This window comes from Bos grunniens, chromosome 2 (assembly GCF_055505025.1).
Source record: "Bos grunniens cultivar Pamir isolate PY7600 chromosome 2, Bosgru_T2T1.0, whole genome shotgun sequence".
NCBI lineage: Eukaryota > Metazoa > Chordata > Mammalia > Artiodactyla > Bovidae > Bos > Bos grunniens.
This window is the reverse complement of record NC_141166.1, coordinates 14,990,972-15,014,660: the sequence shown is the minus strand read 5'-3', so window position 1 is coordinate 15,014,660 and position 23,689 is coordinate 14,990,972. Positions and strand designations below refer to the sequence as shown.

General features: G+C 54.0%; 1 protein-coding gene across 19 annotated transcripts in view; it reads left to right on the top strand.

Annotated features, from left to right (window-relative positions):
• COL16A1 (collagen type XVI alpha 1 chain) overlaps window positions 1-23,689 on the top strand; it is a 56,210-nt gene that overhangs the window by 6,811 nt on the left and 25,710 nt on the right. For 5 of the 19 annotated variants that reach the window (XR_015139397.1, XM_086333431.1, XM_086333464.1 and 2 more), the window contains exons 8-43: window positions 21-167; window positions 961-1,014; window positions 1,315-1,341; window positions 1,883-1,918; window positions 2,949-2,975; window positions 4,454-4,516; window positions 4,788-4,829; window positions 4,955-4,999; window positions 5,096-5,131; window positions 5,489-5,551; window positions 6,115-6,159; window positions 6,247-6,342; window positions 6,512-6,550; window positions 7,139-7,183; window positions 7,312-7,347; window positions 7,814-7,924; window positions 8,328-8,363; window positions 8,595-8,630; window positions 8,706-8,816; window positions 9,177-9,221; window positions 11,074-11,109; window positions 11,208-11,252; window positions 11,744-11,875; window positions 12,646-12,681; window positions 12,889-12,996; window positions 13,313-13,435; window positions 13,557-13,610; window positions 13,814-13,855; window positions 14,439-14,474; window positions 14,560-14,613; window positions 14,796-14,864; window positions 17,049-17,102; window positions 17,194-17,220; window positions 17,960-18,019; window positions 18,198-18,245; window positions 18,375-18,428. Coding sequence is in view for 15 of the 19 variants with exons in the window: in XM_086333431.1 (XP_086189557.1) it covers window positions 21-167; window positions 961-1,014; window positions 1,315-1,341; window positions 1,883-1,918; window positions 2,949-2,975; window positions 4,454-4,516; window positions 4,788-4,829; window positions 4,955-4,999; window positions 5,096-5,131; window positions 5,489-5,551; window positions 6,115-6,159; window positions 6,247-6,342; window positions 6,512-6,550; window positions 7,139-7,183; window positions 7,312-7,347; window positions 7,814-7,924; window positions 8,328-8,363; window positions 8,595-8,630; window positions 8,706-8,816; window positions 9,177-9,221; window positions 11,074-11,109; window positions 11,208-11,252; window positions 11,744-11,875; window positions 12,646-12,681; window positions 12,889-12,996; window positions 13,313-13,435; window positions 13,557-13,610; window positions 13,814-13,855; window positions 14,439-14,474; window positions 14,560-14,613; window positions 14,796-14,864; window positions 17,049-17,102; window positions 17,194-17,220; window positions 17,960-18,019; window positions 18,198-18,245; window positions 18,375-18,428 (2,118 nt within the window). In the remaining 4 variants the exon portion in view is untranslated. Of the gene's footprint in view, window positions 1-20; window positions 168-960; window positions 1,015-1,314; window positions 1,342-1,882; window positions 1,919-2,948; window positions 2,976-4,453; window positions 4,517-4,787; window positions 4,830-4,954; window positions 5,000-5,095; window positions 5,132-5,488; window positions 5,552-6,114; window positions 6,160-6,246; window positions 6,343-6,511; window positions 6,551-7,138; window positions 7,184-7,311; window positions 7,348-7,813; window positions 7,925-8,327; window positions 8,364-8,594; window positions 8,631-8,705; window positions 8,817-9,176; window positions 9,222-9,974; window positions 10,058-11,073; window positions 11,110-11,207; window positions 11,253-11,743; window positions 11,876-12,645; window positions 12,682-12,888; window positions 12,997-13,312; window positions 13,436-13,556; window positions 13,611-13,813; window positions 13,856-14,438; window positions 14,475-14,559; window positions 14,614-14,795; window positions 14,865-17,048; window positions 17,103-17,193; window positions 17,221-17,959; window positions 18,020-18,197; window positions 18,246-18,374; window positions 18,429-23,689 lie in introns of those variants that run through there. The other 14 variants (XR_015139398.1, XM_086333493.1, XM_086333503.1 and 11 more) reach the window with 6 other exon arrangements.

Genomic DNA, 23,689 nt, shown 5'->3' with positions numbered 1-23,689 from the left:
ATCTTCTGTACTGACCCCAGCCCTTCCCCAACACTGGACAGTGTCCCCCAGAGACCTCCAAGGCCCGCCGGGACACCCAGAACAATGAGCTCATCGAGATCAATCCACAGACTGAGGGCAAGGTCTACACCCGCTGCTTCTGCCTGGAGGAGCCCCAGAACAGCAAGGTGGGTGGCCAGGGCAGGCAGACATGGGCACAGGCTCAAGTGGTCCTGTCTCTCCCCCGATCTGACTACAGCCTGCCCCCAGGGTCAGTTGGTCACGTGTACCCAACTGGGGCAGGGAGGGCACTGGAAGGCCTGCCTATTTGCTTCCTACCCTTACTGGATTCCGAGAAGCAGAGAGACAGCCCACTGTATGACCCTATGCCTGCCTGCTTGCTGGCATTGAGAATTGTGCCTATTGAACTCTGGCACTAACTAGAACTTCACTGGTACCATCCCAGACCCTGGTGAGGGAAGGATCAGGCTGGCACCCAAAGGCATTTTCTCCAGGACACAGATACCTAGGATCAAAGGCCAGGCGCCACACTGCTTGTCTTGGGGCTCACTCATTCTTCTGGGCTCAACCCAGGCCAATGCCAGACTGGTTCCATGCCCAGCACCATGGCCAGCTGCCCTGCCTGCTCCCAGATTCTTTAGGGGGTGGCAGGGAAACCCAGTTCCTCCCATAGCCCCACCCCTGGCCCTGCAGCCTCCCTGCCCACCAGGCATCTTGCCCAGCCTTTGGCTCCAGGAACACAGGATCCCATTGATTCATAGTCTTGTTTTCTCCGACATCACGTGGGTGGGGGGAAAAGAAGGGGGTAGACTGTGGGGGTGCCAGGAGTCTGAGCAGGCTCTCGATACCCTGGGAGCTGCCAGATATCAGGCTGAAGGGGTCCCTGGGGTCCATGCCCCTGCCTAGGGGCCCTCAGAACTGTCTCCTTCTCAAGACTTGGCTCTTATTCTTTCTGCTCAGGTGGATGCCCAGCTGTCGGGAAGAATCAGCCAGAAGCCAGAAAGAGGAGCAAAGGTAGAGACAGGCGGTGGGCGGAGGAGCCCACGGCATCCTCAGTCTGCCCTCCGTGTCCTCTGTAAACCCCTTGAGTAAGAGACTCTCCGCCCACGCTCTTCCCACCTTCCCCCACTCTTGGACAGAGCTTAGGACTTGAAGATGCCAGCTCTGAGAAGGAAAGATGAAGGGGGAGAGACAGAAAAGTACCTGGCTCTGTGTAGGGCACCCGCTCCTGGTGGTTCTTGAGTAGGGGTGTTGGAAGCCGTGCTTTGTCCTCTCCATTCCCCGCCCATTCTTATGCCCCCCTCCTCTTCCCAGGCCCACCAGGAGACAGCAGCCGATGAGGTAAGCCTCCCATCTAAACTGGAGAAAAGAGCTTGGTTGGAAGGGTGCCAGCCTGAGCCCTTTGGACAAGGCTTTGGGGCCCTGGAGGCTGGGCCTGGGATGGGATGACCACACAGCTCCCAGCATTCCTTGGGGACCTGATGCTGGGCTCTGTCTGCCTGATGCTTCTCCTTAGGAGGTGGCTGTTTAGCCCTGGACACTCCTGTTGAGTAGGCAGCAAATGGCCATGTGCATTTTGGAGAGAGCCCAGGCCTTGCCCATGGGAGCCCGGATTTGGGGGTCTTACTCTGCTCCATATGCTGTGTGATCCAGGTCTTGCTGCTCGTCCTCTCTGGGGTTCAGTTTCCTCATCTGAGAACTGGCTTGGCTCTGGGTTGGTGGGAGTTGAGGGACATGGCCTATTTGATGGGATTTCGATCTTTATGCTCCTTAACTCCACCCAGACACCTGTGTACTTGGTGTGTGTATGGGGGCCAGTGGGGTGCAGGAGGCTGGCCTGAGGCTCTCAGACCTGACCTCCAGGTCCATTCTTCCCTTTCAGTGCCCACCCTGTGTCCATGGTGCCCAGGAGAGCAACGTGAGTGAAGAGAGAGTGTGCTGGGTGGGGCGGGAGGAGGCTGGGAGTGGGCACTGCCTGGAGGTTGGCTTGGCAACTTCTTGGTTCAGGACAAGGGGGTCTTTGTGTACTTTCACACTCTCTGCCCACCCATCCCCCAGAGCTGGGCTTGACCCTCAGCCCCAGCCCCACCAGGCCAGGGCCTCATGGGAGGAAGTCTCATGCTCTGTGATCTAGGCAGTGCACTGGGCTCCAGGGTAGGAGGGGAATGGGGTGGCAGCCTGCAGGGTCAGGGCCTCAGTACTGATCCCAGAACTCCCCACAGGGACTCAGGCCTGCTTTGCTTGGAAGGCTTCCCATGTCATTCTAGAGACAGAGAAGGGGAAGGGCTGGCTCAGGGTGACACAGCCCAGCATGGCCCCCCAAGCCACATCTTGACTCAGGGCTTCCCCTCTAATCCCTCTCCAGGTGGTCCTGGCCTATTCTCCCTCTGGGGGGCCAGAAGAACAAGGGAAAGGGGCTCACTGTGAGCCCAGCTGGTACCCAACTGTGCCTCTTCCGTGGGCAGTATGAGTCACCACTTTCCCACAGCCTGACATTCTGAGTTGACATTCTGCATTGATCCACAAAGGACACAACCCTCTCTCCCCTCAGCTCTAAGCCCCTGGCCTTTGGGGATGTCAGGAAGTACCCCTCTGCTGCCCGCCCTTTTCCATCCTGTCCCCCACCAAATCCAGTAAGGCTGATCATCCCCAGATATGCGGGGGTTACCATGGCAACTGAGCAGCCATGTTATCCTAGCAACGAGGGGGTGGAGCTAGCCAAAGCCAGGCAGGTTAGAGAAGATAGGTCAAACCCCTCTGTAAGTTTGACAGCTTTAGTATATAAAATCAGCATGCTGGTTGGCCTGGGAAGCAGAGCAGGGGCTGGGATCCAGGATGTTGCCTCAGCCACTCCTGTGTGGCCCTGACTAAACTGCTTGCCCTCTCTGGGCCCCTGGTTTCCCCTTCCTCCCTAAGATGATTATGTCCTCTTTCTTCTGTCCTTTCAGGTCACAATTGGTCCTTCTGGCCCCCAGGTGAGTCCCAGATGGAGAACAGGACACCCCTGCCCTCTTCAGTGGTGCCAGCCCATCTCATGGCATGTGGCCTCCTGGTTGTGTGTTTATATCAGGGCTACCCAAGCCTGCCTGGGCTTCCCAGGTGGCGCTAGTGGTAAAGAACCCACCTGCCAATGCAGAGATGCAAGAGATGCATGTCAGGAAGATCCCCTGGAGGGAGGCATGTTAACCCACTCCAGTGTTCTTGCCTGGAGAATCCCATGGACAGAGGAGCCTGGTGGGCTACAGTCCTACAGGCTTCAGCTCCCTACCTCTAGGTCTCACAGAGTTGGACATGACTGAAGTGACTTAGCGTGCACGCATGCACCCAAGTCTGCATAAGGGTGGGGCTGATTAGATGTATGTTTGTGTGTGTGTGTGTTTGTTAGAGACAGTAGTGGGTGTGTGAATCTAAAGATGTAAAAAACTGCGCATATCTAAGGGTCTGTGGAGAAGGAAATGGCACCCCACTCCAGTGTTCTTGCTTGGAGAATCCCAGGGACAGCAGAGCCTGGTGGGCTGCCGTCTCTGGGGTTGCACAGAGTCGGACACAACTGAAGCAACTTAGTAGCAGCAGCAAGGGTCTATTGTGTGTCAGGCCCTGGGCTGCCCATTGGCAGTATGACCTTCTTAAACCGCCTCAGGCATAGGTACTCTTATTTTATTTCAGGGCCAGCTATGCCCACATGTGTGACTGGTGTGCTTTTGTGTGTGTGTGTGTGTGTGTGCGTATGTGTGAGACTGTGCATTTCTGGACACGTGTTTGCACGTGCAAGGGGTGAACCCATATACCTGGGGGCCTGACAAGACCATAGAACTGTGGGTGATGGGCTAGGCAGCATATGCAAATGTGAGATGGTACTCTTGGGTGTGCCCATGAATAAATAATGTTATTCTTGGGGCCACCTCCGTGTGCGTGCTAAGTGGCACTGAGCAGTTTACCTGCAGGGTTACATTTCTTCCGCATTGCAGCCCCTTGGCCCCTTGAGGTAGTTGCTGACACGAATCCCATTTTCTTGATGAAGAAACTGAGGTTCAAACAAGTCGCATGACTTGCCCTAAGGCATGTACTTATAAGGTGTGGAGGTAGGATTTGAACTTGGGCAGCCTGACACTCACCGTTATGGGTGTCTGCCATTCCACATATGTGTGTCCAAGCACGTGTGTCCCTAAGCCCCTGGGTGTGAGCTAGCATGCTTGGAAACGGGTGTGGGGAAGAGATGCTTTCTGCGTGAGACTATAGATTTACCAAATATAGCCTTTTGGGGTGGGAGGGACAGGCGGATGGATGCGTATGGGATCCATATGCTGTGTGCGTGGTGGTGGGGGTTGGGGTAGGGCTGTGCTCATTTACACACCCGTGTGTGGTGGATGCATGGAAAAGATCAGCCTGAGGAGAGCTTCAAGGCTCTCATGTGCGTCTCTGGTCCCAGCCCTTGTCTTGGTCTCATCCACAGGGAGGGAAAGGTGAGCGGGGCCTGCCTGGTCCATCAGGACCCAAGGGAGAGAAGGGAGCCCGGGTAAGTGTTCCATCCATGACCACAGCAGGATCTTCCCAGTGTACCCTGGGGTTGGTCTGGAATGTGAGCCATCATTATCCCATCATCTTATCTGGAACTCTGCAGCCTGGTCTAAATAGAGGAGGAGGGCCAGGGTCTTTCTAGGGGTTAGTGTGTAGAAACCTCTATTTTCTAGGGGCACCTGGGATGATGGGATTCCTGGGCCCTTCCTTCTCAAAATAGGTCTAGGGTGACTCCCCTAGGAGGCTGATTCCTTGCTCCCTACTTCTAGGGCAATGACTGTGTTAGAATCTCCCCGGATGCCCCGCTTCAGGTAAGACCTGGAGGAGAGGCCTGCTTTAGGGCCAATATGTGGGTGACTCCTGGGGAAGGGGGCTGTGCCCTCTGAGCCCTGGGGGTGACCCTGGGCCCCTCTCAACACCTTATCTCCCTGCTCAGTGTGCAGAAGGCCTGAAGGGAGAGAAGGGAGAGTCGGGAGCCTTGGTGAGTATGCGACCAGCGCCAGGGCAGGGCAGCAGGGTCATGGCCAGTCTCCCCATCCTTTCCTCACCTCTCTTGTGTGTCCCCTTTTCATCTCAGGGACCCTCAGGACTCCCCGGCTCCACAGGCCAGAAGGTAATGGGCCTGGATTCTGAGGGGATGGGTACCAGGGAGGTCTGCAAACCCTACAGACAGGAAGAGGGAGGCGTCCAAAGTCATCCTAGAGGATGATGTCATTGGGCCCAGAGTGGGTGGCACCCCCCCAACCCTCCCAAGTCATCCTGCCTTGTCCACCAAAACCAGGAGGGAAAAGCCACAGACACCCTGAGTGAGTGGCCTGGCTGGTTGGGCAGTTCTTTCTGTTGTCTACCCTCCTGTGAAGCCAATTAATCTCTGGGGAGGCTGAGACTGGCTGTAGGGAGCAGATGAGGCTGTTCTGGTTCTTCCAGCCCCTTCTCTCAGCCCCTGTCACTCTGCCTCTTCCTCCTTCAGGGCCAGAAAGGCGAGAAGGGAGACGGAGGCGTGAAGGGCTCGCCGGGAAAGCCAGGCCGAGATGTACGGTGCTGGGACCCTTCCCCCCACAAAACCCACGTCCCTCAGCACGTGGTCTTGAAGTGGCGAACTGTAACCTTTGGAATCCAACCCACTGCCCCTGTTCAGACAGAATGGAGACCCAGGGAGGGGAGGGCTGCGCCCCAGGAAGGGGCAGAAAAGGGCCTGACTGACTCCCAGCTTCCCAGGTGGTGCTAAGGGTAAAGAACCTACCTGTCAATGCAAGAGATGTAAGAGATGCAGGTTCGATCCCTGGGTGGGAAAGATTCCCTGGAGGAGGGCGTGGCAACCCACTGCAGTATTCTTACCTGGAGAATCTCATGGACAGAGGATCCATGGGGTCGCAAAGAGTCAGACACACCTGAAGCGACTTAGCGCAACATGACTCCCAGTCCAGGAGCCCCTGACCTCCAAGCCCTGAGTTGACATCTGATGGCCTTGGGGCACTGGGTGGAGTCTGGCTTTGGGACAGGGCAGTGAGGGTGGGCATTTCCACGTCCCAGTGGGGCTGCTGTCCTGGGAGGTGCCAGGCCTCAGCCATTCTCACAGCCTCCCCCCGCCCACAGGGCCGGCCAGGAGAAGTCTGTGTCATAGGGCCCAAAGGGCAGAAGGTGAGCTGTGACTGTCTGACGGGGAGGAGCGGGTAGGGGGGGCTCAGAGGCGGTGGTTCTCTCACATCCACCTTATGTCTGTGCTAGGGAGACCCTGGCTTTGTTGGGCCTGAGGGGCTGGCAGGAGAGCCCGGGCCCCCAGGCCTCCCTGGGCCCCCTGGCATAGGACTTCCGGGGACCCCGGTGAGTACCCCTGGCTCCTCCTGCCTGTTTTCCCCTCAGAGACCCTTCTCCCTCTCAGCCAGAGGGGAGGTGGGGCTGGGTCCCAGGGGGCTAGGCTGGGGGAAAGGGCCAGAGTGGACCTCACTGTAATGGGAGGCCCCTGGCTGACCCACCCTGTTTCCGCCCTCAGGGGGACCCAGGTGGCCCTCCAGGCCCCAAGGGAGACAAGGTAAGCATGGACAAGAGTGGGGGCCCATGTGGGAACCCCCGGCGGGAACCCCCTGCTTGGTGAAAGGAGAGAGGAAAATGGGGCTGGGGGCAGCAGGAGGGAGGCAGCGGGTAGGTTGGGGAAGGGGCTAGGGGGCTGGGCCCCTCAGTGGGCGGTGTCCCCATGCCAGTGCTTGCTGATGTGAGGGCCTTGGCCTGGGTTCACAGGCCTAAGTCTGGTTAATGACCACAGTGGTCCAACTGGAGGGCCCAAACTCATGTGAGGGCCTTGTGCCTTGAAGAGCAGGAGGCCTGGAAATGTCTGTCTGCTGTGGTTCCTCTGGGCTCACCCAGGTCACCACCCATCCTGATGCCCTGGGGCAGGGACACACAGAGGCCTCGTGATCCCCCTTCCTGTGCAAGCAGAAGGACTCGGGTTAGACACGGAGAAGGACAGGCAACAGGAAGGGAGTGTTGACAAAACTGACCGAGAGGAGACAAGAGATTTGGCAAGATTGTCCTGCTATCCAGAGGGGACTGGAGGGTGAAGGGGTGGATGGGCTGAGGCCACGGCCAGCACCCTTCTCCTTAACCCTTCTTCTGACCGCAGGGCAACTCCGGGGTGCCTGGAAAGGAAGGTCCTGGCGGGAAACCTGTGAGTGGCCCAGTGGGAGCACAGCTGCCCACCATGCCCAGACCTCCTCTACCAAGGCCTCCAGAGGGAGGGGGGTTCTGTCCTCCGGCCCTCTCTGCCACGGCTAACGCCTGCTGCTTCTCCAACAGGGCAAACCAGGGGTGCCCGGGCTGAAGGGAGAGAAGGTGAGTCCCAGGCCTGGTTACGCCGGGGTGGGGTGGGAGGGCAAGCCTATTTCTGAAGGGACGGTAAGCATCAAGGGTGCTGAACCTGAGACCTTCCTTGGGGGACCCCCACCCCTCCTTTGTTCCAATGGCGTGCCTTTGACTACTAAATAAAGGGCCTGGCTTTGGAGTTACATAGCCAGGTTCAAATCCCACCTCCGCCACATACATGAATATGACAAGTCAGCTTCTCTTTTTTGCCCAAGTTTCCACACCCCTAAATGGGACACAATGATTTCTTATGGCTTGTTGTGAGGAGGTAGTTTTTGATGTCCAGGGATTGTATTCTGAGTGAATGATTCAGGTGAACAGAAAGCACCCTCTACCCCCCTAGTGTTCCTGCTGCCCACTTTGCCCTGGCTCACCCCTTGTCTTCCCCAGGGTTTCAGCCCCACCCTGTCCGCTCATGGTCTTTCCCTTCTGCTAGGGTGACCCCTGTGAAGTGTGTCCAACACTACCTGAAGGGTTCCAGAACTTTGTGGGGCTCCCTGGAAAGCCAGGACCCAAGGGAGAACCAGGTGATCCTGCACCAGCCAGGGTGAGTGCCTAGGGTGGCCTGTGGGTCTCCATCAAAAAGCCTGGGGGCATAATCATGGAGAGGAGTTGGAGAGAGGGGCTGGAAACTTCTCATGGCCATAGAGACCTCGTGAGCAGAGAGTCTAGGATCTTAGTTCCATGGGGGTGGGGACTGAACCATAGAGTTTAGGGCTGGGCTAGAAGGCTGCCCCAGGTCTCCATAGCAACCAAAGAGGGTTCTTTAAGCCAAGGCTTAAGATGCCTTTTGGGCATGCTGGGGTGGAGCCAACCCTTATAGTGAGTGAGGCTGTGCCCTCCTCCTGGGATTGGATGCTGGTTGAGGGTGGAAGAAAGGAGTGGGCAGGGGTGGTTAGGGTCCTGGCTTGGACTGCGTGCTCCACTCCCTCACAGATGCTTTTTTTCAGGAGGGTCTGGGAGCTGTTGGACAAAAAGGTGATCGGGTATGTACAGGCAGTTTCCAGTGGGGTAGGTTAGCCTGGCCTTCTTTCCTGTCTGTCTGTCACATGGGTTGATGAGCCCCAAGTCTGGGATGCTGACCTTGAGCCCCTTGGGACTCCTGGCTGTTTGAAGGGTTTGTGGTATGTGACATTGCTGTCCTCATAGATGGCTGGGAAATTTGGGGTGCCCTACCGTACCCAGTCTCTCAGCCCATAAATCTCTTCTCCTTGCAGGGAGACCCTGGCATCCAAGGCCTCAAAGGAGAGAAGGTGAGGGACCCCGTCCTCTGGCTGCCCCCCTCTGATCACTGCCAGCCTTTCTGATCCCTTCTCTTCCTTCCCCAGGGGGAGTCCTGCTCGTCCTGCAGCTTTGCCGTAGCGGCCCAGCATCTCCAGCCTTCTGCAGGGGCCAAAGGCGACGTGGGCCCTCCTGGCCTGGGTTTGCCAGGTCTTCCGGTAAGTCACTGCTTTCCCCAGCCAGGCCAAGGCAGCCCATCTTTACCACACTGGTAGCCTCCCTGGCTCCTTAGGCCTAGTGTCTCAAGCAAGGCAGAGGCCAGGAGGGACGCCCTGAGGTAGGGGCCCCAGGCCTGTAGCCCAGTGTCTCCCTTCACCCCTGCATCTCCCCAGGACTCCCTCTTAGAACCTCTGAGTGCCAATCTGTGTAACAGCTGTAGTTGTCCAAACACTGTGGGGTTGTGGGATTTGTAGTTCTGAGTTGGCCTTTCTCTTTCTGGGTGGACACTGGGACTCATGGAATCTTGGAGGGATGGGAGTGGGGGGCATGCAGTGACTGTGACTTGATTATTTTTTCAGGGGAAAGCTGGGGCCCCAGGGCTAACAGGGCTGAAAGGAGAAAAGGTGAGATCTGGTTAGAAGTCAGGAAAACTGGGATCTTCTTGACAAGGAGGCAGGGGAGGGGGCCCCTGGGTGGGGCATAGGGACAACATAGACAAGAAACCAAACTGTAAATCCACAGAGAAATAAATTCATCAATGTTTTGCAGACTGGAGTCAAAGAATTTATTTCTGACAGCCCACATGTTCTCCAAGAGAGTTCCTTTAGTATTGTATTTTTAATTTATTGATGATCCAAAACAATTGAGTACCTTCATAAAATAATAATAACAGCCCTCCTTTACTACTTACTTTGTGCCAGGTAGCATTCCAAAGGCTTATAGATGTATTGACTTGTTTCCTCCTCCCAAAACCTCATGGGGTAGGTACTCTATTCTTCCCATTTTGTGGATGAGGAAGCAGAGGTCCAAAAAGACCAACTAAATTGCCCAAAGTCACATGGGGGTTTGGGGGCAGACCTGGGATTTGAGCACAGAGAAACTGGCTCCAGCGCCTGCAGTCTTGCTGCTCGGCTGGGTCGCTCAATTCCAGTGCCCTGTGAATGTATGCATTTGTGGTTGTGTTGGAGACAAATGACACCACTGAACTGATAAAGCAGCTACCCCTATGAGGGGTTCGCTGGGTGTACGAGGGTTCAAGTGTGAGAAACCCTGGAATATACGTTCAGACTCAGCTCTACCAGGCAGATCATTTGTCAGATTTCTCAAATGGAGCTTTACACCCTCCCCCTCACCTGTTTCTTCTTCCAGCCCTTCTGATCTCCATAAATGGCACATACCCAGTTCTTCAAGCCTCCTCAAACCCCAAACCCGTCTCCACCTCATCTCCTCCATCTGACAGGTCTCTCCCAATCCTCCTTCTCCCCCGGCTTGGCTCAGCTCCACGGCTGCACATCGTCTTGGTCCCACAGCCTCTGACTTGGATGGAGGTGGCAGCCCTCTAGCTCGCCTGCCTGCAGCCGCTGCAGCTCTTCAGCATTTTCACCCAGTAGCTACTGTGGTTTTGTTAAAACAAACACACGCTCTCAAGTTACACTGTTTCCCTGCTGAAAATCCTTCTGGGACTGGACACTGTCTCAAAGGCTGGCGGTGCCTAGCAAGACCCCGGATGCCCAGCCCTGCCCGCCTTTGCAGCTTCATCTGGTTCTTCTCTCTGCATTTCCTGTGCTTTAGCTGTGCCGCCCTCCTTCCTTTCTGGAATATGTCAAGAATGTTCCCACCTCTTAGATTTTGTCCTTGTGGCTCCCACTGTCTGGAGCGTTTTTCCTCTCTTGCTCCCCCTGCTCTTTCATTGACCGGGCCTTAGTCTCCTCTTTCTGACAATAATTGTCAGCATATAATAATAAACAGTTCTCTGACCATCCTGTCTAAAACGGCCTACCCTGCCTACTTTGTCTCACCACCCTGCTTACTCCCTTCATAGCACTCCTGGCCATCCAGTTACAATTATTTAAAAATTCTCGGTGTCCCCCACAAGGGTGTAAGTGCTACAGATGTGTTTGTCTGTGCTGTTCACTGCTACTGACCAGCACCTTGCTCAGTGCACAACACGTCCAGGCATCCAGCGAATGACTGTTGGACAAACGAATTCCTGATCTTTGTGTGCTGGGCCAGGGCTGAGGGTGGGTCTGGGATTCTGCGGCCTGCACCTGAGGACAGAAACAGGCTGGCCACAGTCTTCCCTGGGGACCTTGGCGGAAATCCCTTCGCTTTCTGGGTCTCAGTTTCCTAGCCAGGAAATGGGAGTGGGGGTGGTTAGGGGTCCCCAGGGGCTACTCTTGTGGCTTGGGGTTTTGGAGTGACCTAACACTTGTGTGCCTCCCCACTTTGACCCTGTGTTCTCTGCTTTGCTCTCAGGGTAATTTCGGGGAGGTAGGGCCAGCCGGCAATCCGGTAAGTGAGCTTTGGATGCCAATAGCTCGAGGGAGCAGGACGAGGTGGGAGTGGCCCAGGCAGATGCAGGGCATCACACGTGGCTTCTTATCACACAGGGGCCGCCAGGGCCTGCGGGACCCACAGGCATCAAAGGGGAGAAGGTGAGTCTGAAGACCTTCCCCATGCAGCCAGGGCCAGCATCCCAAACACACTCCTCCTGCTTGACTTCAAACCCTCCCAGGCTGCCCACTGCCTGAGGGTAACATCGGATCCCTTACCATGATGTTCAGAACTCCTGAGGCTTGGCCCCACCTCCTTTTTTTTTTTTTTTTTAATATGATCCATTTTTAAATTCTTTATTGAATTTATTGCAACATTGTTTGATGTTTTGGTTTTTCGGCTTTGAGGCATATGGGTTCTTAGCTCCCTAGCCAGGGATCAAACCTTCAAATCCCTGCATTGGAAAGTGAAGTCTTAACCACTGGACCACAAGGGAAGTCCCCCCACCTCCTTTTTTCACCTGGTTTTCTACTATGTCTCCTGAGAGACCCCCCCTGCCCAGTCCAGGTGCTAGGTCAGGCCCGGCTGCATTCCCAGCCCCAGATTCCAAGCCTGGGCTGAGGTCCCCCAACCCTGTGTCCTTGCTTGGCAGGGGGAGCCTTGTGAGCCATGCAGAGCCCTGACCGAGCATCAGGATGAAGACAGCCACGTGGTGGCCTTGCCGGGGCCCCGCGGAGAGAAGGGGGAGCCCGGGCCTCCAGGTTTCGGTCTGCCAGGAAAACAGGTGAGTTCTGGGGCCTGTGGAGGTGGGATACAGGCAGGGCTGCCTGGGTCTCTAGGTTCCTGGTGCAGTGGGGGTAGGTGGGAGTGTGGAGGGGCCAGTGCGTCTGTCCCCAGAGGGAGCTGGCCTGACGGACCTCTGCCCTTCGTCCTGGGACATAGCATGGCTGAGTGTGCAGAAAGACCGCCAACCTGGGACCAGACAGACCTGGGTTCAAAACCCACCTCTGCCTTTTACGAGCCCTTTGACTTGAGCCAGTTACCTCCCTCTCTGTGTCTCTGTTTCCTACAAATAGTGTTGCTGTAAAGTCTAGGAACGATGTGTGTGAAGCATTAGTGGCACACAACAGGCATTCAAGAATGATAATTACAAAAAAAAGAATGAAAGTTACCACTGGGGGAATTATTATTTTTACTGCTTTACTCATAGCAGTGAATGCTACCACAGTGCATATCATGGGCTGTTCACAGCTTCATGTGTATCGACTTGTCTAATCTCACAAGGACTCTGTGGGATAGAAGGCTGTGCTCTTTTTATCATCTCCATTTGATCGATAAAGAAACTGAGGCACTGAGAGGTGAAGTAGCTTGCCAGGGTCACCCAGGCAGGAAGCCTGACTCAAGGCTCTTTTCTTAATCTACACAAATTCACTAGAAGGAGAGCAGAGGTTTTGGTTTGTCTGTGTGTTGCCTTTTCCTTGGCTCTAACACACTGCTGGACACTTAAGGGTGTCTAGTATGAGGGAACTGATGCTGGAAATGCTTTCTCCTCAGGGCAAGGCCGGAGAGCGTGGACTGAAGGGGCAAAAGGTGAGAGAAAACTCGGTGGGCACGGGTGGGCACCACCTTCTCTCAGATGCCGTCCCCACCTCCTATTCCTGAATTGTGCTGTGCCCACTCTCCATTCCCTGCCCAGCCCCCAACCCCAGTGAAGGGCTCTGAGTGCCCGTAGGTCCCAAGAGGCCACCATGCCCTGAGCTGGGTCATCCCTGCCCTCCTGAATCTTGCTCCTTACAGGGTGATGCTGGGAATCCTGGAGACCCTGGAACACCAGGCATCATGGGGCGGCCAGGACTGTCGGGAGAGCCAGGGGTTCGGGGCCCTGTGGGGCCAAAAGGAGAAAAGGTCAGTCAGGAAGGGGGCAGGTTGCCCCACGAGCACGAAGAGATCAGGCCGAGAGCTAATGAGGGGAAGGACTTTGGGGTCAGGCCGTGACCCTCATGAGATGCTGGCGTCACCGGGTGGAGGCTCCTCGGCTCTTCTCCAAGGCAGGGGAGGAGACCCAGGAGTCTCAGGGGCCAATATTGATATCCCGGGCTGAAGAGGGGTCGGGGGAGGGGCGGAGCTCTCCGAAGGGCACAAGGACCCCAGTTTCCAATGCCTCCTCTCTTGGCGGCTGGGCCTGGCTCACGGGTTCCTGGCTGTGCCCATCTCTGACCAGGGTGATGGCTGCACCGCCTGCCCGGGCATGCAGGGGGCGCTGACAGACAGAGCGGGGCCGCCTGGGAAGCCGGGCCCGAAAGGAGATCCTGGGCCAGAAGGCGTGGGCCGGCCTGGTAAACCGGTGAGTTCTGGCTACCTGCCTTCTCGTCCTTCCCTCCCTGGGCCTTCTTTCTCTCCCCCTGCCCCCTTGCCCCTGTGGGAGCCCTGGCTCACCTGTGTCTTTACTCACCTGTGTCTTTTAGGGCCAGCCTGGTCTACCAGGAGTTCAAGGACCCCCAGGACTGAAGGGCATACAGGTATGTGTGAGTGTGGGGGGCCTGGGCTGCAGCTCTGTGGGGGTGGGGAGATACTGGGGGCAAGTGGGCCTGGAGGGAGGAAGGGAGATCCGGCCGCTGTGCAGGGGGAGGGGGACGGGGGGAGGTTCAGGAGAAGGGGCTGGGGCAGGGGTGAAGGATGAAGAGGGAATCTCAAGCTCAAGCTTGTCCTTCTGCCTATTTAGGGAGAGCCCGGCCCTCTAGGAGTGGGAGTCCAGGGGCCACAGGTGAGCCTCCAGCCTTCCCTTTGCCTGCTTGCCTCCCAACACTTTCAGTTCAGTTCAGTCGCTCAGTCATGTCCAACTCTGCGACCCCATGGACTGCAGCACGCCAGGCTTCCCTATCCATCACCAACTCCCAGAGCCTACTCAGACTCATGTCCCATTGAGTCGGTGATGCCATCCAACCATCTTATCCTCTGTTGTCCCCCTCTCCTGCCTTCAATCTTTGCCAGCATCAAGGTCTTTTCAAATGAGTCAGTTCTTTGCATCAGGTGGCCAAATTATTGAAGTTTCAGCTTCAGCATCAGTCCTTCCAATGAACACCTACTTAGCCAAGTGCTTACTCCCATCTGCCCCACCAAACCTAAGCCCCCTCCCTGCCCCCAGAGGCTCCAGGGCACAGCCCTGGCCTTCTGTTTCTTCTGTCTGGGACTTTGGTTTGGACCCCCTGACCCTCTCTGACCCTCTGAGTCTCCTTGTGGAGCCCTCTTGAGTTTGGGCTGGCAGATACCCCACCCCAGACCAGTCTGCCAGTGGCGCAGGTTGGCTTGGGCAGCTGTGACCCAGGCTGCCTTTTTCTGACTTGCAGGGGGAGCCTGGAGCCCAGGGTTTGCCTGGCATTCAGGTACGTCTGCCTTGGGCCTTGGAGGAGCCTGGCAGGGGAAGGGGCCACCCGAGGATAGAGATAACTAATGTGCTTCCATCTGCAGGGGCTTCCGGGCCCTCGGGGACCACCTGGCCCTGCTGGAGAGAAGGGTGCCAAGGTGAGCCTTTGCATCCTTGGGCTCTAGACTAGTAATGCTTCAGAATGTCCTGGCCGTGGGCACAGGGGACATGGGAACCGAGGGATACTCATCAGACGGCTGCCCAAGGCCTGGTTTCACCTGCTGGATTGTCACGAGCTTCAAACTCAGGCCCTGCAACCTTGGTACCCTCTCTTCCACAGGGATCTCCAGGAGTGAAAGGAGCTGCTGGGCCTGTGGGACCTCCTGGTGCCAGTGTCTCTGGGCCTCCGGTAAGGGCCCCTTCTGTACTCCACACTGGGATGTTGCTGGGACTAAGGGCATTGCTGCCAGGAAGAGGGCACGGGGCTGACCTTGCCTGTGGGGGATGGGAGCTGAGAGGCCTCAGCTCAGCCCAGCGTGGGAGTAAGAAAACCACACTGTTTGGGGGGAGTCCCTGAAGAATGGCAGTATTGACCACCACCAGTTTTTGAGCAGTGACCACGCCGAGGCCCATGCTAAAACAGAGATTAACTTAATCTTCACAACAGCCCTGTAAGGGAGCAGCTATGATTATTCCCATTTCACAGATGAGGAAAATGAAGGCCTGAGAGTGGGGAGACAGAGCCAGGACTTGAACCCAGTTCTGTCTGACTCAAAGCCCATATGTTCAGCCCCCCCACCCCACTTCAAAACTTGGAATCATTCGGGATGATCTAAAACAGTGCTGCCCAATAGAACTCTCTGCCCCGCCTGAGATGTAGCCACCAGCCCCATGTGGCTCTTGAGCACTCAAAATATAGCTAGCATGACTGAAGAACGAAATTTTACATTTAATTTCATTTTAATTATTTTCAATTTAAGTAGCCACATGTGGCTGTTGGCTACCATGCTGGCCAGCACAGCTCTATCTAGACCAGCAACACTTTCAGTCTCATTATCCTCAAGGACCTCCCTTGATTACTGTCCCACCAATGATTCCCATATTCTGAAAGATGTGTCTATTGAACAAATTGCACAGATTAGGTTATAATAAGCACATTTCCTCATTTTTATTCATCAAAGACCTATATAATAGCTAGCTTCAGCTCCACATGAACCCACTAGAATTTTTCAAGACGATATAATTCTAGCCTGAATCAAAGAAAGGCTACCTTGCAGCCAGCCGGTGCTGTGCCAGGTCGTGGGCAAATGTATAATTTTTCTTGGGCTTTTGGTAATGTTGAAAATAGCTCAGTGAACCATATCTTTTCTATCTTTATCGATCCCTAGAGAAAGTCCAGACCCAGTTTGGGAATCACTGATGGATTCCTCAGGAGGGGGCTACGGCCTTGCCCAAGTCCCCACGGTCAGTCTGGGTCGTCATGGTCCCCGCCTGAGCCAAGGAGCACGCCCCCCGCCCCCAGTAAAGGCAGATGTGAAGGGGAAGGAGGCCCTGGTCCTCAGGGAGCTCCGAGTCCCATGTGGGAAGGTGGCCTGTCCGGCAGGAGAGCAGCTGTCAGCATGTGCCCTGGCTGGTCTCTCCAGACCAGCTTCCGTCAAGCTGAATCCCATCCGCGCGCCTCCACAGTCCCTAGCTGCGTGACCTTCAGCACATGACAGCCTCTCGGAGCCTTTAATTCCCTTTAATAAGAGCCGAAATTCCTATCTCCTCCTTAAGTCAACTGAGAGACCTTTATGATGGAGAGACTGTGTCTCAAGCACCGAAGAGAGAGAGGATAGAGCAGGGACCTTGGGATAGAGCACAGACCGGGTGAAGCCGTCCTGTTGGGCCTATTAGAAAATCTCGTTAAGCCTTAGTTTCCTCCCCTGTGGGCTTCCCCTGTGGCTCAGCTGGTAAAGAATTCACCTGCAATGTGGGAGACCTGGGTTTGACCTATGGGTTGGGAGGGATTGGGGGCAGGAGGAGAAGGGGACGACAGAGGATGAGATGGCTGGATGGCATCACTGACTCGATGGACGTGAGTCTCAGTGAACTCCGGGAGTTGGTGATGGACAGGGAGGCCTGGCGTGCTGCGATTCATGGGGTCGCAAAGAGTCGGACATGACTGAGCGACTGATCTGATCTGATCTGATCTGACCCACTCCAGTATTCTGGCCTGGAGAATTCCATGGACTGTATAGTCCATGGGGTCGCAAAGAGTCGGACACGACTGAGCGAATTTCACTTCCTCCCCTGGAAGTGGAACAATACCATCCTGCAGGACTGGGAGCGGGGGATTCCATCCACTGCCCTCTGACAGGCACTTGGCCCAGTGTCTGACACCCAGAAAGCGCTCGAGAAATGCCAGTCTTCCTCCTTCCTCCTCTCCTTGTCTCGTGGGCCTCAGTCTCCTCCTCTGGACATGGGCACTGAGATGTGGGTTCCAGGGAGCCCGGCACTGCTTCCGTTTGTCCCGTCACCCTCCCCTCCGAGCAGGCCAGCTGGCTGGCTGCTGTCCAGCCCTGCCCGCTGACCCTGGGCTCTCTCCCTGCAGGGCCCTGATGGGCAGCAAGGACAGGCTGGACTTCCAGGAGCCAGAGGGATGCCGGTGAGTGCTGTGTCTCAGGGCAGCAGGAAGCCACCGCTGGCCTTGATTCTGTACCCCTATCTCCTCACCCACCTGTGTTTCTTCCCTGCAGGGTGAGAAGGGATCACAGGGAGAGAAGGTAAGTCCCAGAAACCTGTGACCAGTACCTCCGGGGAAATTAGCAGCCCCTAGAACCCTGCACCTGGGGGATCCTCTGCAATTGGTTGTGACCCTGGATTGGAGGATGGGTGCTGAGGAGTCATCCTGGTCTTCTTGCCACCCACCAGCTCCCTGGTTCCAGGTTGCAGGGGGCCCCAAACACTTCCCACCTCACCTGGTTGCCAGCCCAGGGCTGGCTCTGGAGCCCAGAGAGCTCCAGGTCTCCCTACAGCAGGCAGCTGCATTTTCAGATGAGTGCTGAGTCACAGGACAGGGGAAGGAACTGGGTTCAGAAGAACCAGTGAGAGGACAGGGATGTGAGGGACCAGGAGAGAAGAGCATGGAAGGCGGGCTGGGCCAAGGGGAATGAGGCTGAGAACCTGTGCAGTCGCAGATGGTGATGAAGCTGAAAGGCAGTAATAGGAAGGGCTCTTGTTTTCTGAGTGCTTGGCATGTGGCAGGAACTCTGTATACATTCATCCAGTCCATCCTCATGACAGTCTATGCAGTAGGCATTATTACCCCCATTGTACAGATGAGGAGACTGAGGTTCAGAGAGGTTGAACAGATTACTCAAGGGCATAGTCATAAGAGGCAGATCCTGGATTTAAACCCTGCCCTCTCCATCTCTGGAGCCCACCCTGCCTTCCCACTGTCAGTTTCCAGAGGGTACTCCATCCTTGCCCCTCTGCCACTGACAAAGGCTCTTCTCTTTTCAGGGCGAGCCGGGGGAGTGTTCCTGCCCCTCCCGAGGGGACCTCATCTTCTCTGGCATGCCGGTAAGTGGTGCCAAGAGCCTTCCCCCCGAACCTGGGGGAGAGGCCTGGCTTTCTGCCCCGTGCCCATGATGCACGGGCCCCCGTGCCCTGGCCAGCTGCCTCCCCACGCAGCCCTGCGCTTGGTGTGGACGTTGCCTATAACCTCTCCCCTTCTTTTGCGACCCCTACTCCCACCCAGGGTGCTCCGGGACTTTGGATGGGCAGCTCCTGGCAGCCGGGCCCGCAGGTGTGTCGCTTGTCTCCTCTGCGCCTCCTCTCGTCCGCCAGCACCCCGAGGCTTGCCCATCCTCACACCGCTGCCCCCGCGATGGGGCAGAACTTTCTTCTGGGTCTGATGATTTCTTCTCTCCCTCAGGGTCCTCCGGGTGTTCCTGGACCACCAGGCCCTCCTGGAATGCCTGGGCTGCAGGTAAAGAGGGAGAGTGGAGGGAGGGCAGGGCGACAGGGCGCATGGTCTGTGCCTGATGCCAAGTGTGCCGCCCCCTGGCCCCAACACCTGTATGTGTCATTTCTCACTCCTTGTCTCCTGCTTCCCAGACTGGTATCCAGGGCCCACTGGTCCCTGAGGGCAGGCTGTGTGTACTCCTAGCTCCTTTCTGACGCATGTCCTGTTGAGTGTAGCCCAGGCATCTCACTGACACCCATGCCAAGCTCGGGCCTTGGTCAGCTGGCGGGAACCCAGAATCTAGGTCAGCTAACACTCCTTGACACTGGTACAGAGCTCACCATTTTGGAGCAGCATTGAACATTCATTCATGCAACAAATATTTTTGTGCATCTAGCACTTTCCATGGAGAAGGCGATGGCACCCCACTCCAGTACTCTTGCCTGAAAAATCCCATGGATGCAGGAGCCTGGTGGGCTGCAGTCCATGGGGTCGCTAGGAGTCGGACATGACTGAGCGACTTCACTTTCACTTTTCACTTTCATGCATTGGAGAAGGAAATGGCAACACACCCCAGTGTTCTTGCCTGGGGAATCCCAGGGACAGGGGAGCCTGGTGGGCTGCCGTCTATGGGGTCGCACAGAGTCGGACACGACTGAAGCGACTTAGCAGCAGCAGCAGCAGCAGCACTTTCCAGGCACTGCTTTAGGTGCCGGCGACACAGCAGTGGACAGAAAGAGACCTCTGCTCTCTGGGAGCTTGTGTTGTAGTGGGAGAGACAGATGATAAGCCACAGAAAGAAATAAAATATAGTATGTTAGAAAGGGATACATCCTGATGAGAAAGCTAAAACAGGGAGTGAAGATAGGAAATGGGAGGAGCCCAGGGCAGATATTTGAGAAAAGTGTTGAAAAGAAGGGAACGTTTGAATCAAGACCTAAAGGGAAAAAAGAGAAAAATAAAAAATAAAAAGACTCAAAGGAAATGAGGAGTGAGCCTGCAATAAAGAATATTCCTGACAGACAAAGCAGTAGGTACAAAGGCCCGGGGGTGGGGACATGCCTCCCATGTCTGGGGAGCAGGAAGGAGGCCACGGAGTCGGGGAGAGAAGCAGGCGGCATGGGGAGGTCCATGTGACATCGTGATTAGACTGTGTGTTCCAGAGCCAAGCAGCCTGACCTTGAATCCCAGGCCTGCTATGTGTTAGCTTTGTGACACTGGCTATGTTACTTACCCTCTCTGCGTCTCAGTTCCTTCATCTGTTAAGGGGAAATATTACCAAACCTACCTTATGGGGCTTTTGTGAGTATTGTTAAACAAGTTCAGTTCAGTTCGGTTGCTCAGTCGTGTCCAACTCTTTGTGACCCCATGAACCGCAGCACGCCAGGCCTCCCTGTCCATCACCAACTCCCAGAGTTCACTCAAACTCACGTCCATCAAGTCGGTGATGCCTTCAGCCATCTCATCCTCTGTCGTCCCCTTCTCCTCCTGCCCCCAATCCATCCCAGCATCAGAGTCTTTTCCAATGAGTCAACTCTTTGCATGAGGTGGCCAAAGTATTGGAGTTTCAGCTTTAGCATCAGTTCTTCCAATGAACACCCAAGACTGATTTCCTTTAGAATGGACTGGTTGGATCTCCTTGCAGTCCAAGGGACTCTCAAGAGTCTTTTCCAATTAAAAAAAAAAAAGAGTCTTTTCCAACACCACAGTTCAAAAGCATCAATTCTTCAGCGCTCAGCTTTCTTCAACATCCATACATGACCACTGGGCAAACCACAGCCTTGACTAGACGGACCTTTGTTGGCAAAGTAATGTCTCTGCTCTTGAATATGCTATCTAGGTTGGTCATAACTTTCCTTCCAAGGAGTAAGCGTCTTTTAATTTCATGGCTGCAGTCACCATCTGCAGTGATTTTGGAGCCCCCCCAAAATAAAGTCTGACACTGTTTCCACTGTTTCCCCATCTATTTCCCGTGAAGTGATGGGACCAGATGCCATGATCTTCATTTTCTGAATGTTGAGCTTTAAGCCAACTTTTTCACTCTCCTCTTTCACTTTTATCAAGAGGCTTTTTAGTTCCTCTTCACTTTCTGCCATAAGGGTGGTGTCATCTGCATATCTGAGGTAATTGATATTTCTCCTGGCAATCTTGATTCCAGCTTGTGCTTCTTCCAGCCCAGGGTTTCTCATGATGTACTCTGCATATAAGTTAAATAAGCAGGGTGACAATTTACAGCCTTGATGTACTCCTTTTCCTATTTGGAACCAGTCTGTTGTTCCATGTCCAGTTCTAACTGTTGCTTCCTGACCTGTATATAGGTTTCTCAAGAGGCAGGTCAGGTGGTCTGGTATTTCCATCTCTTTCAGAATTTCCCACAGTTTATTGTGATCCACACAGTCAAAGGCTTTGGCATAGTCAATAAAGCAGAAAAAGATGTTTTTCTGGAACTCTCTTGCTTTTTCGATGATCCAGTGGATGTTGGCAACTTGATCTCTGGTTCCTCTGCCTTTTCTAAAACCAGCTTGAACATCTGGAAGTTCACGGTTCACATATTGCTGAAGCCTGGCTTGGAGAATTTTGAGCATTACTTTACTAGTGTGTGAGATGAGTGCAATTGTGCAGTAGTTTGAGCATTCTTTGGCATTGCCTTTCTTTGGGACTGGAATGAAAACTGACCTTTTCCAGTCCAGTGGCCACTGCTGAGTTTTCCAAATTTGTTGGCATATTGAGTGCAACACTTTCACAGCATCATCTTTCAGGATTTGAAATAGCTCAACTCGGATTCCATCACCTCCACTAGCTTTGTTCGTAGTGATGCTTTCTAAGGCCCACTTGATTTCACATTCCAGGATGTCTGGCTCTAGGTGAGTGATCACACTACCATGATTATCTGGGTCATGAAGATCTTTTTTGTACAGTTTTTCTGTGTATTCTTGCCACCTCTTCTTAATATCTTCTGCTTCTGTTAGGTCCATACCATTTCTGTCCTTTATCGAGCTCATCTTTGCAGGAAATGTTCCCTTGGTATCTCTAATTTTCTTGAAGAGATCTCTAGTCTTTCCCATTCTGTTGTTTTCCTCTATTTCTTTGCATTGATCGCTGAGGAAGGCTTTCTTATCTCTTCTTGCTATTCTTTGGAACTCTGCATTCAGATGCTTATATCTTTCCTTTTCTCCTTTGCTTTTCGCTTCTCTTCTTTTCACAGCTATTTGTAAGGCCTCCCCAGACAGCCATTTTGCTTTTTTGCATTTCTTTTCCACAGGGATGGTCTTGATTCCTGTCTCCTATACAATGTCACGAACCTCATTCCATAGTTCATCAGGCACTCTGTCTATCAGATCTAGGCCTCTAAATCTATTTCTCACTTCCACTGTATAATCATACAGATTTAGGTCATACCTGAATGGTCTAGTGGTTTTCCCTACTTTCTTCAATTTCAGTCTGAATTTGGCAATAAGGAGTTCACGATCTGAGCCACAGTCAGCTCCCGGTCTTATTTTTGCTGACTGTATAGAGCTTCTCCATCTTTGGCTGCAAAGAATATAATCAATCTGATTTCGGTGTTGACCATCTGGTGATGTCCATGTGTAGAGTCTTCTCTTGTGTTGTTGGAAGAGGGTGTTTGCTATGACCAGTGCGTTCTCTTGGCAAAATTCTATTAGTCTTTGCCCTGCTTCATTCTGTACTCCAAGGCCAAATTTGCCTGTTACTCCAGGTGTTTCTTGACTTCCTACTTTTGCATTCTAGTCCCCTAGCATGAAAACGACATCTTTTTTGGGTGTTAGTTCTAAAAGGTCTTGTAGGTCTTCATAGAACCGTTCAACTTCAGCTTCTTCAGCATTACTAGTTGGGGCATAGGCTTGGATTACTGTGATATTGAATGGTTTGTCTTGGAAACGAACAGAGATCATTCTGTCGTTTTTGAGATTGCATCCAAGTACTGCATTTCGGACTCTTGTGTTGACCATGATGGCCACTCCATTTCTTCTGAGGGATTCCTGCCCACAGTAGTAGATATAATGGTCATCTGAGTTAAATTCGCCCATTCCAGTCCATTTCAGTTCGCTGATTCCTAGAATGTCGACATTCACTCTTGCCATCTCCTGTTTGACCACTTCCAATTTGCCTTGATTCATGGACCTAACATTCGAGGTTCCTATGCAATATTGCTCTTTACAGCATCGGACCTTGCTTCTATCACCAGTCACATCCACAACTGGGTATTGTTTTTGCTTTGGCTCCATCCCTTCATTCTTTCTGGAGTTATTTCTCCACTTATCTCCAGTAGCATATTGGGCACCTACTGACCTGGGGAATTCCTCTTTGAGTATCCTATCATTTTGCCTTTTCATACTGTTCATGGGGTTCTCAAGGCAAGAATACTGAAGTGGTTTGCCATTCCCTTCTCCAGTCGACCACATTCTGTCAGACCTCTCCACCATGACCTGTCTGTCTTGGGCAGCCCCACAGGCATGGCTTAGTTTCATTGAGTTAGACAAGGCTGTGGTCCGTGTGATCAGATTGGCTAGTTTCAGTGTGTCTGCCCTCTGATGCCCTCTCGCAACACCTACCGTCTTACTTGGGTTTCCTTACCTTGAACGTGGGGTATATCTTCACGGCTGCTCCAGCAAAGTGCAGCCGCTGCTCCTTACCTTGGATGAGGGGTATCTCCTCACGGCCGTATAGAACCTTGCCCGATATATAGTAAACACACAGAAGACATTAGCCATCATTATGTCAACTACTGTTACGATTTTACATCCATTCTCTCGCATTCATCTGGGCCTACATCAACCCCAATAGGAGGGCAGTGTTATCCCCAAGTCACAGCTGAACACACTGAGGCTCTGGAAGGTGAAATATCTTGTCTGAAGTCATCGGCTAGGAATTAGCAGGGCTGGACTGGGGCTTTCCCAAGCAGGGCACTTTCGACTGACCTCCACTGCCCTGCACAGCGGCTCCCCCAGGCTTGCATGCCAGGCCACACATCCCAGAGACCCTAGGAGGCACAGACAGTGGCTTCTGTACGTCTGGCTCCCAGCTCTTGAAAAAGTGAGTCTCACCTGAAAAAGCAAAGGAGAATCACATGGAAGATTTTTACAAACTATTCCCTCTGCCCTGATGATTTATTATACACCGGCCTCCACCCTGGCCTGAGAATTGGCTCTGGGGACCCCCTTTGCTGATGGGTGCCTCTGTCAAGATTCCAGTTCTCTGTCTCTTTGAAAGCGCAGAATCAGGGCCAACTTTGGGTCCCCCACAGGCCAGCCTCACCTTTACCAAGT